The sequence below is a fragment of the Mauremys reevesii genome, linkage group 8 (genome assembly GCF_016161935.1).
Source record: "Mauremys reevesii isolate NIE-2019 linkage group 8, ASM1616193v1, whole genome shotgun sequence".
NCBI classification, from domain to species: Eukaryota; Metazoa; Chordata; order Testudines; family Geoemydidae; genus Mauremys; species Mauremys reevesii.
The window spans coordinates 99,286,474-99,305,602 of NC_052630.1; the positions used below are offsets into that span (position 1 = coordinate 99,286,474).

General features: G+C 39.9%; 3 protein-coding genes across 15 annotated transcripts in view; 1 reads left to right on the forward strand and 2 right to left on the reverse strand.

Moving 5' to 3' along the window:
- TTC39A (tetratricopeptide repeat domain 39A) overlaps positions 1-8,604 on the forward strand; it is a 74,741-nt gene extending 66,137 nt beyond the window's left edge. For 9 of the 11 annotated variants that reach the window (XM_039484153.1, XM_039484154.1, XM_039484161.1 and 6 more), the window contains 2 exons: positions 1,792-1,908; positions 6,181-8,604. In XM_039484153.1, coding sequence (XP_039340087.1) covers positions 1,792-1,908; positions 6,181-6,301 — 238 coding nt within the window. In that variant the 3' untranslated portion in view covers positions 6,302-8,604. Of the gene's footprint in view, positions 1-1,791; positions 1,975-6,180 lie in introns of all 11 variants that reach the window. The other 2 variants (XR_005583597.1, XR_005583598.1) reach the window with 2 other exon arrangements.
- Positions 1,274-19,129, reverse strand: part of C8H1orf185 (chromosome 8 C1orf185 homolog) — a 110,894-nt gene continuing 93,038 nt past the window's right edge. The window contains exons 7-10 of one of the 3 annotated variants that reach the window (XR_005583596.1): positions 11,368-11,441; positions 10,288-10,357; positions 2,661-2,710; positions 1,274-2,537 (exon numbers count right to left, since the gene is read on the reverse strand). Coding sequence is in view for 1 of the 3 variants with exons in the window: in XM_039484148.1 (XP_039340082.1) it covers positions 11,434-11,441 (8 nt within the window). In the remaining 2 variants the exon portion in view is untranslated. Of the gene's footprint in view, positions 2,538-2,660; positions 2,711-9,940; positions 11,442-19,129 lie in introns of those variants that run through there. The other 2 variants (XR_005583595.1, XM_039484148.1) reach the window with 2 other exon arrangements.
- RNF11 (ring finger protein 11) overlaps positions 14,244-19,129 on the reverse strand; it is a 37,102-nt gene continuing 32,216 nt past the window's right edge. Inside the window, exons 2-3 of the mRNA XM_039484163.1 lie at positions 17,443-17,612; positions 14,244-15,320 (exon numbers count right to left, since the gene is read on the reverse strand). Of these exons, the coding sequence (XP_039340097.1) occupies positions 15,149-15,320; positions 17,443-17,612 (342 nt within the window). The 3' untranslated portion in view covers positions 14,244-15,148. The remainder of the gene's footprint in view (positions 15,321-17,442; positions 17,613-19,129) is intronic.

Consider the following 19,129-nt stretch of genomic DNA (forward strand, 5'->3'; position numbering starts at 1 on the left):
CCACACCCTAGGGAAGCTCTGCGTAGTTGGAGACAGCTGCGTCCATGGAAAAAGTTGCGGGATTGGGACCTGAATCTCAATATTCCTCAGTCAAGTCACTGTAAAATTGGGTAGAAAAACCACATTATGAATTAGATACAATACTAAGTGAAGCTTTCCTGGGTAATTAAATTACACCCTCAAATTGCTCTTCCATTCCCTAAGGCCCCATTTACATTAAGGACATTAGCACTGATGTAACTATATTAATTTAGTTATACTGGTGTAGATGCTTAACGTAAACATGCTGCACTGGCACAACTTAACCTGGTAACATACTGAAGTAGCTATGTTGACATAATTACAACGGTGCACATTTTCTTAACGTAGACAGGACCTAAGAATTTGGCATTCCATATGCAGTGGAAGCGAGTTTTGTTTTTGTTTTCATAGGGCACTGACCCATTGTGTACCTTCTGAACAAAACACATCCATGCCCTTTGCCCTTACAAAAATAGTTAAAGTCTAAACCCAAGTTTAATGGTGCTTAAAGCTTAGTCTTCACCTGGGGGGAGGAGGGGAGGTGAAGTGCGTTGTACTGTGTCATAGCTAACACCTGAGAAAATCCTAGTGAAGACAAGGCAGTTTGTAAGTTTTTCACATGGAGTTAACAGGTTGCGTTAAACCCTAACGGGGAGCCTAACCTTTAACTCAACCTGCTAACATGTGAAAACTACAAACTGCCTTGTCTTCACTAGGCTTTTACCTTGAGTTAGCTAACTTGGGTTAAGAATGCAGCTGTTTTCTTCTCAGTGAAGACAAGTCTAAAGGGAGTCAGCAGAGAACCTGGAGCAATAGCTTGGAGAAGTGTGAACTGCTCCATTCATTTTATTATCTCAGGTGATGATGATTTTAAATACCGACATTGTTAACTCTTTCATTCCTCATGTAAAAGGGGAGGGAGAGTCACAGACTGCACAATTTAGGCCATGTCTACACTATCGAGCTTACAGTGGCACAGCTGTACTGATGCAGCTCTGCGGCTGAAAGATCACTCCTGTAGCTGCTGAATCCCGATGGGAGAGGGTTCTTCCATTGATATAATTAAACCACCTCCAACAAGTGGCATTAGCTGCATCGGTGGGAGAGCGTCTCCTGCCAATGTAGCACTGTCCACACCAGCGCTTCTGTGGGTGTCATTTATGTGCTTGGGGGAGGGGTGGCGCGGTTCACACTCCTGAGCGACGTAAGTTATACTGTCAAAAGTGCTAGTGTAGACATAGCCTTACTCTGAGTAACTTCTCACTTTGGTGCCATAAGTGGGTGACATTTAGAAGCTAGTATCACTTTTTTTCCCCCCCACCCACTCATAAAGAAGCCATGCCCCAGGAACCTGTCAGAGCCTGTGTGTATACTGAAGCCCAATCAAGTGGGAGCCGAACTCAAAGAATCAGTTGGCAGAACTATCCTATTTGAAATACCTGCACAATCTACAGTGAATGGCACCTCATTTTGGCAATGCAAGTGGGTGGTGCGTGGACCACTGCTACCTTTTGTTATCCCCCTCTAAGAAACTTGTAAACACGGTAAATAACATGCTGCAAAAGATGGTCGTGTATTGCCATGCAAATATATAGAGCACTTACTGAGTAACCTAGAGATAGTCTAGGTTAGAGTACCCGAAGAGTAAGCATCATTGAAGAGAGTGACTGTTCCCTCCTAACCCCAACTGAGCTCTTATTTGTTTGTAGCTAGAATGAGAGCAAACTGCAGCATGAAAACCTTGTAACTATGTTTCTCCTTCTCTTGCAGTGAGAGGAAGATAAAGTATGACCATTATTTAATTCCAAATGCCCTGCTTGAACTTGCTGTACTATACATGGACCATGGTAGAAGAGAAGAAGGAGTAAAGTTACTGGAAAGAGCAAAGTAAGACTACCAATTGCCTGCTCAGGTCTCTATCTGGTCAGTTTGATTAAGGCGTTGTACTGAAAGGTAGGGGGCAAGGCGGAGACCATTGACTAATGTATTGGATACTTTTTTTATTGTTAGTATTATGGTAGTACCAACCACGAGCAGGGACCCCATTGTGATAGGCACTGTCCAAAACACATCCCATCTGAAAGATCTTACGGTTTAACAAAGGCTGGAAGGGGGGAATTGAGGCACAGAAAGGTGAGGTCACACAGCAGGTTGGTGACCGAGTTGGGAATAGAACCCTGATGTCCGAAATCCCAATCCAAGGCATTATTTGCTGGGCCATGCTGCTCCTTAATGCACCAAATGTATTTCAGGAAAACTCCTGCTTTAAGTATTGAATAAAATCAGTTTAAAGATTTTAACTTGACTATCAGTATTTCCAGAACATAAAGTACTGCCTCTTCAGGCTACTTAGCTTTGCATGGAGGATACATTTGGTGAAGTCAAGAATCTGTGGTATGTCAGAAATGCAACTGCTGGCCAGCAATGATCTTTTCTTCTACTTCATTTAAGTGCATGTAGTAAAAATGATTTTCAGGTTGTATTTAGCTTCTTCGTTTGCGTTACTTTAAGTGTATCTGAAAAATAGCAGGAATGTTTCACTTTGCCATACTACTGTTTGAACATTACTCGTTTCCCATCAGTTAGATTTATCAAGAACATCTTGGCTTGATAGTATACTTGCCTCATAACAGACTTACCATTCTGTCTCTGCACCGTTCTCAGCTTTATATTGGGCCAGAATTTCTTCCTGAAAAAAATAGTATTGTACACTCTAGACCATGCTGTGTAAACATTTCCTGAGTAATGCACTAGATACTCTTGTGCTTAGGTAGGTGTTATCCCACTTTACCGATGAGGACGAGTGAGGAAGTAGTCTGGCCAAGGTTACACGGAGCCAGGATTAAAATGTAGGAGATCCTGACTTCTCCCCGCAGTGCCTCTGACCCCCGACTACACAGTGTCTCAAATAACACATTTAGAATAACAGAAACTTCATTCCACACAAAGCTAGTTGAAAGTGACCACCATCAAAACACTTAGCGCCCCCCAAAAGGACCTCCCCGACTTCCTTTGAAAAGCTGCGCACTAAAAAATAGTCTGGAAATGAAGAGTTAAGGAATCCAGACAGTTCCTCGCTCAGTCTAATGCTTCCTCACTTACTGCAGTGCTCTGCCACTTCAGGCTCCATGCTCTCCCAACACACACCTCTAGGCTTGAGTAGGCAGCTAGGGCAGCCCAGCCTGGAATCAGTAGCAGCTTAGTTTATATTTAGAAAAGTTTACAAATTATTTCAGACATTGTTCTTTGTGTAGGCAAAGGGGAGAACAAGTTTAAAGAGAAATATTGCATCCTACCGCTTTTTGAAGCTCAGAGCATTGTTCTGCTTTGGCCTAATGTATGAAGAGTTAGTTCTGGGGCTTTCTTCAGCCGGGACAAGCAAACAAAAAACAATAAGCAGAGGACAGCTTGCTTCAGCCAGGAGTGAGAACTAAACAGTTCTTAGACTCTTTGATGAGCAGCATATTCCTGCAAGGTGCTCAGTTTCCAGGCTGCTTTGCTCAGACATGGGCACTTAAAATGGGACGCTTGCTTCTCCCTTTACTTTGGATCAGATATGGCTGCTCCATAATACTTGAGTAAATCCCCCAGCTGCTGATCACCTGCTCTCTAAAATAACTCCTCTACCTCAAAGATTTCTAAAATAACTCCCTGTCTCTCATACAGTACTTACGTGTAAAAAAAAAACCCAAACAAACCCCTTTTATCAGTTCACTACACTGTTACCTTTTAGGAATGAAAAAAACATTATCATGGTAAGATCATTTCACTGTAAATATTTAACCACTGGAGATGTGTGGATTTTCTGAATGCCCAGTTTAGAATTGCAAGTTTTTCCTTAACCACTAGAGGGAGAACTGGTTGTGTAAAGCCAATTCCTGATATGCAGACTCATGTTTGCAAATCCAAAGAGTGGAGACAAGTGTATCCTGCCTGTCACATGGCGCTTACTTCAGTGTGACCTACATCCATATACTACTGTTGGTTTGAGTATCTTAGCAGTAAGAGAGAGAGTGGGGTGAAATTATAAACATCGTTGGTTTGGATGTAAACAGAAGTACCGACATTTATATTGGCATATGCTACAAGCAATATTTTTAATCCACTAAGGAGAAAATGAGATTTGAAACATCTGGATAATGTAAAAAAACTAGGAGCTGGAGATCAGCAAAGTCAGAGAGGGAACATAAACAGAAACGGTCACACGCTACCCTCCCTCGGCCTCCTTCTGTCAGCCTCTTGTGTCAGTGGTTACATTGTTAAGCTAAGTAGCAGAGTGATAGGTTTGGAGTTCAGAGCTTTCTCATAGAAACTGCCACATTTCCAGGTCCCATACTCCCATGAGTGATATGACTGAATGAAGCTGAATTGAAATGCTTTTAAAAATAAACTCTGTAAGACTTTAAATAATTAACACGCATCTGTAGTATAAAAATGACAACTCTCTTTAAATAAATTAAAATGGTCTGACACCTGCCAGGACTTAAGATCTCTGTTTCTCCTGTAACAGGAGAGACGTTAATACCTACAAAAGAGGATCTGTGCTTTGTATCACTGTGTGCACTGTCTTTGGGCTTTAACTGACAGGAAATGGAAACACCAACTCAGCTTGCCCTAGCTGTTTAGAATATATTATTATGCTGTAGGGACAAAGCCCCAGGCCAGCACAGGACAGATGCGGAGGAGGACAGAATCCTTTCTTTCCTTTCCCCCCTGTGCTGTGGAGCTGGCCCATGAAGGCTATCCCAGCCCAACTCCCCCTCTTCTCCTAGCCCCAGATCAGCTGGCCCGCTCATCACCCTGCCCACTGATGCTGCTGCCAGCAGGCTTGTCTTAGGACAGGGGGCTGGATTTGCTCCTTTTATCCTTTTTGTGTGTCTTAAAACATTTCTGTTCAACTGTAGCCTCATCTTGGCCAGGGCTGGGTCCAGGATTTTTGCTGCCCCAAGTGGCAGGGGGAAAAGAGAAAAAAAAGCCGCGATCGGCAGCCGTTTCATAATGCTGCTTTCTTCTTCCGCGGCAATTCTGTGGCAGGTCCTTCCCTCCGAGAGGGACCGAGGGACCCGCTGCCGAATTGCCGCTGAAGAGCCCAACCTGCCGCCCCAAGCACTTGCTTGATGAGCTGGTGCCCGGAGCTGGCCCTGATCTTGGCTCACATTTTCTTCAGCATGTTTTACAAAGAGTTTTTTTAAAAGGGCATGAAGGGGTTAAGTAATTACACAGTTTGACTGGTCTTTAGCTTTCTGCCTTCTGTGCTTTGGCTGGGGGCCATATACCTGTGCAGCACTTCAGTTGTACAATGCTTTGATTTGTTCTTGTGGTTTAATGTCAGAAAATGATGCGTTGTTTCTACTCTGAGGAGTGTCCATGCCGAGAGATCTCCAGCATGTTTGTTTCTTCTGGATGTTTCAGCTCTCTCTTGTGTAGCCTTTTGTTTGATTACTAAATTATTTTGTAAATTCAGCAAAGGAGTTGGAGACAAGAATTTGAAGTGACCAGAAGAAACTGTAGCACAGAAAACAAGCGCACACACTCACCACTCCCCCCATGGTTTATATGTCAACATTTAGGCACTTAAACAAACAAAAAAGTCCTTTCCCTGCATTATGCTACATTTTTTAAACTAAAGGAATTTTTTAATCAAAATTTCATCCTTTATCTCTTACCTGTGAACATTGCACTCACTTTCACATTCCATTGTTCCTGAACTCGCAGGGCTGCAGCAAAATGTTAAATACCAGTCCTCACCCACACTAACAATTATTATTAAAATGAAGGGGGGGGGGAAGATCCCATGAAGATGACTGTAATCACAGTAAAGTTCAGTCAAACATAAAAAAAAATCTATCTAATTTCTGGGAATAAATTGAGTTGACATCATGGATATTTAATATGGACTCAGCATTCTGAAGGAGTGGAACAGATTCAGTTTCTTATTAAGCTATATTTTCCCTGGTACTTGCCAGACATTAGAACTACAAATAAAAGAACAAAGAGCTGCATTGTTCTGCCACGCACATATGGCCTTATATTTTAGAGACAGCAACAAAGGAGATTGTGAAGAAAGGCTTTTTGCTGTCTGCAGTTGTTTTGTATAGTAAAAATAACTGGAAAATATTTAATGATATGATGCTCAGGATGGATTTGTTTTTGTTTTAGACAAAATTACAAGAATTACTCCATGGAAACAAGAACACATTTCAGAATTCAAGCTGCCTTGCACCAAGCCAAATCTGTCTCAGAAAATGGAGTACATTCTGGAGCTTCAGTGGTGTCGTAACCTTTTCTTCTTTGATGTCTTTGTATGCAAACTTTGAAACATTATCGCCCTTCTCTGTTAAATCAGTGGGAGAGACCAGAACATGTGATACCTAAAAGCTTTTGAACCTGTGATGAGAGTCTGGCAAGAAAATGAAACAACCTCCCCACTCCTACACCTTTACAAAATATTTCTTTTTCCAAATGTGGCTTGTAATATATCTTTGTAATTAATTTTTAATTTGTGTATATATATTACATTTACTTATTTGCTAGGATATGAAATGGGACAACTAAACAAGAAGGCTTATTGGTTTTGATCTGGTTATGAATGTAAATTTAAATGTATATTGATGTTATTGTGAAAAAGAAACACTTATTCCGATCCCTGAGTTGTTTACCTGTTTAGTTTGGTGAGAGAAAATTCAGTCTTTCAGATTAAGTTAGAAGTTTTTGAATCCCAGGCATTTTGTTGTTCATACAACGATCTTATCAGGTTTTTCCTCTTCAGTAATTTTCTAGCTGCTGAAACAAACTTGCTACTGAAGACATTAAGAAGTTTCAATTATGCAAATTTTTTTTTTTTTTAAATTTCACGCTGTGTTCTATCATTTTTGGAAGCTGGATAATTAAGAAAAAAGCAAATGAAGAATACAGTGGACGAGTGGACCATTTATCCTCCTTAGGCTAAATTAAAAATGACCAGAGGGCCTTGGGAACCAAACCCATCAGCATTTACCAGAACAAACGTGACTTGAAGTTTATATTGTATGTAAAGCAGAAGTCCTTGAAGGCCATTTAAGAAATGCACTACTATTCCACTATTTGTTCAGCAGTACAGAATTAATTTGACAGTAAACTTTTCCTGGAAATCATGGTTCATGTAGCTGATATTTCCATGTTTAAAAAGATTCTTTAAAACATTTTCTATAGTAAGAAGTTTGAGCTGGAGCAACTCCTGTGTGTATATCTCCTTCTTGCCACAAGAGGGAACAGTGTGGCTACAGTCTCATTGCCCCCCTATGCCTTTATTCTCTATAGATGCCCCTCTGCTGCAAATCTGAGAGGAAGGTGCTCTGTAGAGATTTCAGGGTGCCTCAGCCTGGCACTCTCTGCTGGAGAACGGGTAGATTACTGCACAGAAGTCCAGGTTGGCATTAACGTAGCCTTAAGTTGTATTTGCTGCCCTCTGGGCTCCTTCAGCAACTCTGTTCTCAGTAGAGGGTGTGTGGAGTAAGAGGGGAGAGAGCCATTTTTGCAGGCAGGCTCCTGCCTGCACTGTGAGGGAGTCCCTTCTTGCATGCCAGGCTCTATGCTGATGGAAGGCCCTGTAAACTCCACAGCTCCTTTTCCGCCCAAGATGATGTTCTGCAGGAAGCTCCATAAAAGTGAACCTCAAAGAAGAATGGTCCCACCTCTCTGACCCCGCTCCTGCAGGATTTTTCCCTGCAGGAGGAAGGAAATTGGGCAGTTTATTGTTTGCCTTTTCTTCCTCTAGAGAAAAAGTAAAATTGTTTCCCAATGCAAATTAATAGGTCAGAGCACAGAGCCATTCCTTTCCACCAGGCTGATTGGTTAAGAATGTTCAACTTATACCCTTAAAAACAAATAAATCCTTGGTCTTCCATCACTAGAAAAGACATTCCCCCCTATGGTTTTAGAGACAGGGCTTTCCGGGTTCCACATACTCACATATACACTACACCGTGGGGCAGGTGTTCTATCTACATATTATGTATCAATAGTTATGAGAAAAGGCATAGATTCAGCACTGCCATGTGTTTTTATATAATCAAAAGATTCTTGTTCTGCTTTACACATACAGCTCTTCTAATTCCAATCGCTTATTACTTTTCAAATGTTTAGGCAGATGTTGAACAAGAAATGCCATGAAAAAATCAACATCATCCCTATGCTGTGCAGAAAAGTGAACAATCCTCTGGAGTCCAGCTAAAAGTCCATCTCTCAGGAGTCCTGCAGTACAATTTCTTAAGATTTGGCTACCTTACAGCACAAGGAGTAGTCCCCTTAAGATGCAGGTGTTGGCTACGGATCACCTGGAAGATGTAGTGGGAAAAACAATGTACTGTAGTTTCACTCGTTTTCTCTCGCTCACGTGCTCTCACATTGGCCAAGGGATAGGGAGGGAAAAATCTCTGTAATGCAGGATCAACTTTCCTAATGCTTTGGAGAGATGATAGTATAAATGAAACTGGCTCGCTTTTAGTCACATTAATAGAAATACCTCCTCTGTTAGAGAACAATGAAAGAGTAATATATGTTTGGAAGGTATCAATATTTTAAATAAATCTTTAACTTTTGGAAATACTGTGCTTCTAGAATTGCTTTTCAACAAAAAAATGCAGAAACAAACAACGAAAAATAGCCGCACACAAATCTCTTTTGTGTTAAACAGATGTTCAGTAAATCACTGTTGCTCTAAGATTTATCAACAGAAACAAAGCTAAAGAAATCTGCATTCTATTTTGGCAAAAATTTTCAGGATTTCCGTCTCCAATCAGTAATATTTCTGCAGGATTGGGATAATTCCATTATATTCTGTTCTCTATGGACCTACTTCTGCATATTACTAGCTAGCACTGTAAGGGAGGGATAGCTCAGTGGTTTGAGCCCTTGGCCTGCTAAACCCAGGGTTGGGAGCTCAATCCTTGAGGGGGCTGTTTAGGGAACTGAGGTAAAAAATCTGTCTGGGGATTGGTCCTGCTTTGAGCAGGGGGTTGGGCTAGATGACCTGAGGTCCCTTCCAACCCTAATACTCTATGATTCTAAGACAAAATGATTATTCAAAACTATGTATTTTGGTAAATTTCACTGCATTCACAGTTGCTGGCCTTTTTTTTTTAATAAGAAAAGCACAAAACAAAGTAAGCCCAACAACATCCTGTACTTTTTAGTTAATTCCTTTTGACAATCATTACCCTACATTAGTTAACAATAGCAAATGTCTCAATTCTCTGGATTACAAACAAACATACATGTTGAGCGGAGACTTATTTGTATTGTTACTACTTGCAGCTGCTTTTTTTTTTTTTTTTTAAAGCAAACTATATGCCTTTGACATATTCTTTCACATGACTGCAGTCTCATGACATGGCCACTCTGTCTAGCCACAATAAATAAGCATATTTATTGGCTGAATCTAGTACAATGAGCACTAGTGAAGCATTTGATGATTACCACCCACATGTACATGATGCTGCTAGCCCTGCTAGTACTATTAGCTTTGACAATGGAAAGTGCTGTTCTATATGGCTAGGCTAGAGTTGGATGAAAACCATGGAGCTCTATGAACTTCCCCTGTTTATTTTTTACTATAAAGTTATGAAGAATACAGCACAATTTTTGGGAAGACATACTTCCACACTCTGGAATGTCTATTTACGTAATTATTCTATGTATATTAAAATAAATTTAATAATTACCACTTAATTCCAGTTATTATAATTCTGCCAAAATATGAGTCATACCTTAAAATTGACATTTTCCTCCAACTCCATAAGACTTGCTTTTTTTATTACAGAGAAACAAGGTATCAGAGCGACCACACAGTTACGCTATATCTTTGTCTCTTCACAACTTTAGAAATCATGGGGTTGGAATATGACAAAACTACTAGAAATAGTGGAAAAACCCCGAGGGATGTTGCCAGTATCCTTCTATAGAGAAGAGGAGACTGAGCATATTGTGAAAGTTCTATTTCAAACACCACAGCGTTGACTGAGATATTACTGCCTAAAATGATTGCTAAATATCTATTCAACTTCTGCATAAGCAAGGTGTTGAAGCTACAGACCTATACATTTCAGCTTATCATCATTTCTTATTTGTAGAGAGAGGACTTTCGCTGTTGCATAGCAAGCCTGAAGTGTTCAGGTGGCTAGATTTTTAGCATTATAAAAATGTGTGTGGATATATTTTGCTTTTCTGAGCCAACACTATTTCATAGACTGGATAAAAAGGAAATGCAAAAAGCATAAGGGACTTTACCATTGGCTTGTGTGATCAAGAGGGAATCAAAAGTACTCAGGTCTCCTCACTCTCAGCTCAAACATCCAAGCTGTAAGTTGGAACAATTCAGAAAGGAAACCATATATTTAAAATAGCAACTGTACCTGGCCAAGATCCTCCTCTCCCACAGGAAAACCCACACAAATTGTCTCTGGACAAGCAAGTCTAGGACTGCTTTGTGGAGCTCCTCACACAAGTTGGGATTTTCAGCGTCAAAGGCTACAGGACATATCCCCACACCAGTGGATTGCTGGGATCCACAGGAAGCTAGAGCCATCTGTGTCTTTTCCCAAAGGGGACACTGGCTCCTTGGCAGCATGGATCTATTACACTTGCACTACCTTAATGATTTATAATTTTGAACTTCCCTCTAAACTAGAAATCATAATAAACCCTTTTAATGTAATTAAGCCGCCCTCCCAGTACAACAGGATTGCCTGATATAACAATTGTCTTTAAAGTTATCACTCTCCTATATTTGCAGATAACGAAGCAATGTATTTTCTAAATTTCAACGGTTTTTCTCTGTGGCTTATGATTGTCCGCTCTAAGCTTGTATGCAAAGTTGAAGTCATCAGAAATTTGCTGGCAGTGTGCAAATCTAGCTATTTCTTCTACATAAAAAGTATACTTTAAAGGAAAATGTTTACATTATTCCCTTCATCAAAAAGCATAAATTAAGCATTTCAGCTGCAGAAAGTCAAAGGCCCCACTTTCTGATCCTGGAATAGGATTTAACAGCGGACAGCTTAAGAATTATTAGCACACAACCATGTCCACAATTTTCCCCCCAAAACTAAAATTCTGTGTAAAAGGAATTTAATCTTTTAAAACAAACATTTATTCTGGATATTAAATCTGGGACTGTTCTATGGATGGCTTAACAGTTATAGATTTTATAAGAAACATTCTCATGTGTTAGCTTTATCTGACATCTGACTGCTTGTTGAAGAGAAATCTCTTCAAGGAATGAATCTAATGCACACATAGGGGTGTATGCACATACTAGTGATAGCCATGTGATAAACTGTATTTAACATGCACTTTTGATCACCTAACCTGCACTCTGTCCACTACTCCATCTTCACCAGGATTTAATGTAACATTCAAAGCCTCTCAGCCGTTTCAAACATCTGCCATTAAAAAAAGAAAGAAAGAAACGATCACTGACAAGTTTAAGGTCTGATATCTTGTAATCCCTTGGGCTAGAAAGTTGTGCTTTACATCACTAGAAAAGGGGTCTGTCATCTTTTCAAAGGGACAGTTGCTCCTAATCCAGAAAGGTTGCAAGATATTGGTACCTTAAAATCATAATTGTATGTATATAAAAAATTAACTTTTAGAATTACCTAATTTCTCTTCCCTCAGAGGCCTAGACAGCTGGGCTCACAGTATTGAGGGAGCTGGCTTTATAGGTTAAAGGATTAAAACAATACCACCAATAACACTCAATGTGTCTAATAGTGTGTTTGTTAATTATCTATAGCAACTATGGAATTGAGCACCCAATAGTTTATAAAATTTTTGTGCAATTAAGTTTTGTAAAGCATTTATGACATCATAGTGAATCACATGTATGATTGCTAAGGGATGCTTTAAAACAAAGTCTATTTTTATCCAAAGTTCCTTTAGTGGTGAACTGCTTTTACAAGTTCAGTATTTTACTAGTACAGTTTTTCAGGTAAAGATTTTTAAAGGATTTTAAAATCATGCTTAATTATACTTAGTTTAATGTGTGCAAAGTGCTTTGAAGATGAAAAGCATTATAATAAATACTAAGGGACTGTCTACCCTAAAAATACAACCACAGCAGGGAAACAGCTTAAAACAGGTGGCCATATCAGAATTACAAAACAGATCTAGACTGGTAAGATCTATGCTACACCACAAATGGATCCGCAGTTGTAAGTAGGTTAGGAAACAACTGTATTGCAATCAGTTTGTCTATGAGGTGTCAATAATTAATTCAGAACACCCCTGCAAAGTAGGAAGCAAGTATTAGCCTAATTTTTAACGGAGGGGGGAATTAGACACAAAGGAAGTAGTTTCTGAGCTGGGGCTAGAATCCAAGTGATCTACAATCTCAGTCTACACAGTTCTCTTGAAACTATTTTTTCCTGGGCTTAAGTAAATTACTTATTCATTTTGGGTGTATGAATTAAAAGCCCCTCAAAAATCTGAATTTAGGCTATTTAGTTATGGAAAAGCAAGTCTATTATGCAACAGCATTGGACCTAGAAGTTTAAAATCAATTAATGTATTCATTATATTACATATTTTAAATTAAAATTTGTTTTTGGAATTAAAGCATACCTTTGTTTCTCTTAACACTGTATATCAGTGTTAAAAGTTCAACAATACAAAGTGCCTGGAAACCATTCAGCTGGATAACCAGTCATTTCAATGCGCCTTCCAAATCTTTCATGATCACATATTATAATAGTCAAATACCAACATGAAAAAGATGTTTAAAAATTGTTCATTTGCCAATTTTAAAAATCAAGGAAAAAAATCTGACTAGAATACTTGACAAACATGGACATTATGATGTTACAAAACACACACCCACACCACCACCACCCCCAATGATTTGCCACTGAGAACATTGCACAATTTCAGGTCTTTCCTATCAGAATTGCTACATGTAATTAAGTCAGAGAGAGAGAGAGTGTGAGATAAAGGGGAAGGCGGGGGGAATCAGGCAATGCATTACAATTTCAATGAATCTGGTACTGTAGATTGCTGAACTGTTTTTGAATACCTACAGAATTCATATACAATACAGTGTGTAGCTTTCAGCTGTAGGGCTAATAAATAAACCAACATGTTGATTCTGCATTCTACTGACCAACCTTTAAAAATCATTAATGACATATAATTGCTCTATATTATAAGTACACAGTGTTTTCAACGTACTTGTGTGTTTAAATATAAATTGTTACATCAAGCACTCAAACTATATACACAGAACAATCAAGAATGTTCCCTTATTCATTGCGGTTAACTTCAGGCTGCATCCCATTTTACTAGACTGAGCTGTCTCAATGTAGCAGCTTCGCACTGAGTGTATAAAAGTCACAGTAGAGCAGCGGTGCCCAAACTTTTCCTATCACCGTCCCTGCCCCCCCTTACCCGTAATGGAATCTGTCCAAGTCTCCCCTCCATTACTGCACAGTTGTCTTAGCAGAGGAGCTTGGACTGAAGGCAGAGCTGGGGATCTGGGAGGAGCTGGTCTGGGGGCAGAGAGGGAATGAGGGCAGAGCTGGCTGGGGATGGAGCAGGGGCAGAGTGGGGCTGGGATGGGGGCAGAGCAGGGGACAGATTGGAGCGGCAGCTAAGGGCAGAGCAGAGCTGCAGCTGAGATCGGAGCTGGGCTGGGGGCAGAGTGGGGCTGGGTGTGTTCCCTCCCTGCCCCCTGTGGGGGCTGGCCCAGGCCCCACCGTGCCACCTCCAAACATTCCTCTGTGCCCCCCCAGGGGAGCATGCCTCACACTTTGGGGACCACTGCAGTAGAGTACATTTAAGAAAAAAAAAATAAACACATGCTAAGCAGATACAAAGATTGAAAGCTACAGTTTTTGCTACCAAGCACATACCTTTTCTGCTTCAGAATTGTAGACTCTTGTATCACTTCTACTTCAGTTGTACTATTTTTTCCCTTTGATCACTATGAAATTGTGTTTATATATGAACAACATTTATGTGCAAAACATAAAACACAGTTCATATATCTGAAATGTCCACCAGTAGGACTTAACAAATACATTTCATTCCGAGTCTGAGATACAGTATGTTTATTTTTAATTTCAATAACCTAAGAAGAACTACAGGAAGGAGAGATGCAGTACCCTTTTGCTATGGTGTAAGACATTGGGGGCGGGGGTATGGCAGGAGAAGTAATCAACGCTGACATTAATTTTGTAAGAACGGGAATAAATGGTTCTGAACAGTTTAATCACCATGGCTCCATTTTCATCTTGTCCTGAAGCACAGTGGTCCACTTTTAACATAATAAATCAAAAATGTTGACACTTAAGTTTAAGCATCATTGTCTGATCAAAACGGAAGCAAATTAAGGAAAAACAAACAGAAAAGGGTAAAACAAAATTTAACTGGCAGATTTGTTTTGCATCCTTGCATTGAATTGTCACTTATAGAAAAGGGACAGTGCATCTCCATTTGCTTACAGGCTAGGAGATCACTGAATTCTGCATAATCCTAACTGCAAACAAAATATAGCACTTTTAACACATTATAAATAAACTGGATTTCAAGCGTAGAGCCAGCCCAACGATAACAATACACTATTTAAAAAGACCTAAGGCAATGGATTCCATTTCCAATGGAAAAAAAAGAACTGTGCAAACAAGCTTAAAACTATTTCTTTGTGCCAGTGTTATAAAACGTAGCTTTTAATAAAGCCTTGACCCAAATACCAGGAACCTGTGAAAGGAATCAGAACAAAAATTTTTACTTTATTTTAGGAAAAAATATCCTTATCTCGCGTCTAAGAACATTTGATACACTCAATTTGAACATTTACAGGTTTTTTTAAAACTTTATACAATTCCTATGTATGTGTATAAGAACAGGCGTTAAAGAACAACTATGTTTTTAAATATTGGGTCAAGGCTTTACATAAAATAACTTCCTACTTTTTCTATATTCTCTAAAATATTATGTGTTTTTCCAATATCTGCAGCCATTCAGGAATTGTTAGGAAATGTACTTTTTGTGCATGATCTTAATTCCTAATCCCTGGCTCTTTGGGCTGAATGACAAAGGATCAAACCCATTAAAATGGATGGTTTCCTTGATGAGTCAGAGGCAAAACCCTGGCTCAGTTAGTTTCATATGATGAAAGCAGTGCTGCATCAACTGGCTCCATGCAGGAGGGGCATGTAAACGATCTCATCAACCAGTCATCTATACAGTCCAGGTGGTAAATGTGCATGCATGGCAGAAATCGGATAGGGTCCCCGTAAACAAAGTCCATCATACAGATCACACATCTGAGGAAAAAGAAGTTGGAGAAATGTTAAGATACTCTTATCGCTTTGGAAAGTTAAGTAGCAGTATTACCTACCCTGCTACTATGTTTATTGGAGAAAAGCACCAGGATAAGTTTATTATCACATCAACATCTGAATACATTTTACGTTAATGAAGCTAACAAGTCTCCTTAATTCTATGCCCAACACTATTTATGATAACAAAAATTAAAATAAAGATTAACCTTGTAAAAGTAGAAGGCTGAATTAAACCCTTCATTGTTCCTCCTGCCCCTCCCATAAATAAAATAATTTAAATAAAATGTAGATAATGAGAACCATGTGAAAACACACCATGCGTGACCTGCAGGGCATGGCCACACTATGGGCTGAGCTTGCTCGAGGTGGTGTACTTCTTGCACAGTACTGCGCATCCTCAGCTCTCATAAAGGGGACAACCTCTCTGACTCTCACCATTTACGGCTGCCTCTCCTCCACTCCCCCTCGGTTACCACAGTTGCACGTATTTAATTTAAACTCCATGGGGTAGGACTTTGTCATCTTTGCCTGGGAAGGACTGTGCTTTACAATGGCTCTATGTAAGTAAATAATTCTATTACTACCTATTCTTTAATGCTTTTTAAAAGTGGACTTCTCCAGCCAGCAAAGCTATTTCTACTTTAAAATGAGTAAGTGACATGCCCGGGTACGAAGCTATTTGCAGTAGTTGCCTTATAAATATTAATCAAAACTTCACTTTAAAAAAACAACAAGGTTCTCAGAGTTAAACTATGGGACAAAAACATTTAGGCCAAATCATCCCTCCAAGTCCACATGGGGAGGGGACAAAAAACTTGCAAACTGGAGGAAGGGGTGTTGAAGGGGGCAATTCTTCTGTGCCACTGCCTCACTTCCCCCAGCCCCATATAAGCCTCCTCTGCTGGGGCTGGGCTCCACAGGTGTGGACGGGGCAGGCAGGGAAGCTGTTCTCTTCACCTCATCCTCTCATAGACAGGGTGGGGATTTCCTGGGTAAAGTAACACTAATGCCATCAGCACTAGCTTTCTTGGGAGTGTTCTCAATGCTATGTCCCTAAAATCCCACAGAGCCTCCATGTGGATGACATTAGCCTCTGGCACATCCTGCCACAGTAATGCTTTTTATCCCAACTCCTCACTCTGTGTAATCTACCCATGTGGGGGAAGGGCACCCCCCTCCCATCCAACAAAATTAGGAGGATGCTGAATGCAAGCTCAGTTTCCAGTGATCTGTGTGGTTATAACCCACAGGGGGATGATTTGACTCTATCAAACACTGTAACCTGTTTGATCAACGTAAAAAGGCCCTCGAAACTGAAGAAGCCACAACTACTGTAATTCCCCTGGTCTCCATCTCCTCCAACAGGCCATTTCCTTCAGGCACTCACAATCAATGCTGTGCTCTGTGCCATAACTGAAAAGGCTGCTGCTCAGTTCAACCGATTCTGTGAGATTCTGACATGAACATTCCTAGGTGCAGTTCCTTTTTTCTATATTTTGGAATGATTTACAGTGGCAGATGTTGCCATTTTGAAGAATATAGCTTTCAAGGAAGAAAAGCTCTGGAATGGTGCTTTCTAGTGGCATAAGCTCACAATGTTGCCAACTCCCATGATTTTATTGTGAATCTCGTGCTATCTAGTGTTTATTTTTAAAGCCAGAGCTCCTGGAATCATGGGATTATGTGAGAACCTGTTTGTAATCAACTTAAACTAAACACTCTTAAAACAGTGTGTCCACACAAAGCTGCACTGGTTTAACTAAATCAGTTTTTTAAAATCACACCTGTCGTTAAACAATGCAACTTTTCTGTTTAGGCCAGGCCCCTCTCTCTTGACTCAGCACCTCCCTCCTCATGAGGGACTGTTGTCTGTGCTCCTGATTTCCCTGGATCCGGCCCGCAGGCCGTAGTTTGCCCACCCCCTGCCCTAGGGTATATCATCTCATTGCTAATCAAGGAAAGTGAGATGAAAAATATAACAAAGCACAAAAAAGAGAAAAAAAGTCTTCTCCCAAGATCCACTTTCCAGCAGAAATGTCATTTAAAAAAACAAACCAAAAAATAAACCACCGCCACCTTAAAACTACTAGTTTGTGTAACTTACTCTCTAATCTTCTTCTCCGAGCCATCTCGTCCAGGATCATAGACTCCCTTAGGCAGGTGCTGTATAAGGCCTATCCTTTGCGCTATTCTAATTTGTTCCTCTTCTGTTAGTTGTGTTGCTAGCCGAGTCTGGCTAGGAGTTGGATGATAAACAGGAACTGAAACCTGCTCCTAAAATTAGAAGATTTAAAACAAAAAACAAAGTTTGCTTTGCTGATGTTTGCTGACATCAGTGGATTTTGGAATATACTAAACTTACTATTTACGCTGTTCCCTTTCTGACTCACTGAAGAATGTTCGCATGAAGCTCCGTCTGCTACCCCACACATTTTTGGCTTAAACTTAATGTGGAGGATAGGATAGTGCTGCCAGCTTCTCAGGAAAACTGGCAAGGATCTATTTTTGGCAGTTCTCTACCAGACTATTTCATTTTGTCTCCAGGAGTTATTCATAGATTAGTTAAATAGATGCACAAACTCCACATGAAAATAGGCAAATAAAGTTTACATGGGTTTAACTAATTGTTAGATGTTCTGCCTAACTATGAAATGTATGGAGAAAATTTACAAATATAAGTTGATTAAGTCTCATTCTGTACACTTACGGAGAATCATTTGTGCTGACGGGCCCAACGTATAGTGTCATGATTTTACAAAAGGATCTTTAATTGGCTCTGTAATTACAAAATCATGTACCCCCTAAACAATAATTTAGACCTGTAGATTTATTTCTTAACAACTTTAAATACACTAACGTGGACATAATTGTCCAATTAAACATCTGAACTTCCAATACATTTTATATATGTATATCTTTATGAATTCGCTAAAGTTGGACTTGAAGCGACATATATTTTAAATTTGTATTTCCCACACCAAAGAAAATATTTTAAAGATACATGGCAGATGTGGCAATTTCCTGCAATATCCTAAATGACCTCATTGTATCAAGTTAATGTATTATTGTGGGCCAGGATTGTATCTAACCTCTGGCGGGGGAGATGTAACAAATATTGCAACACCATGCAGTATTTCTGGAGTCCAGTGTTTAAAATTAATGGTTTATGTATAATTGTGATCTACTCCATAAGAGAGGGATACTACAGCTCCTCCAGGAACTAAAAACAGTGGGTAACTGAGGCAAATCAGCCAGGCTGAAATCCCCCAAGAGAGGTGCCACCTTTTTGGGAGGCTCCCATATACTAGTTCAAATTAAATTCTCCAGAAACCAACAAAGAAAAAAACCCTGTAAATAAATAGCCTAAATTTAAGCTGACACCGGGTCTTCTTTGTAATCTGGCAAATGGACAGGACCTTCTGTCCAAAGGAGGCCCCCAATTCTTGCAGAATGGTTGGAAGGATTTGACCTACTACGGCCTCCTCAGGCTAACGGATGGCATCTAATAAGCTTATTAGCATATGTGTACAGTCTTTTATTGTTTTTAATGTGTGTTATCAGTAATGCCTTCACCTTAAAAATAAATTGCTTGCTTATAAAAAGCTGTGTTGTAACTTGTAACTGAGTGCAATTATGCTGTTCATAGCCTTCACAGAGAAAGAAAAGTGCACACATTGGCGTGTTCGGCAGTCTGGCTTGCTGGGAATATCACAGTATAGGCAGGGACTCGTGCAGCCCAGAAAACCACTGGTCAGGAGGGAGAGAGATGTGGGTTGCTGCTCCAGAGAGGT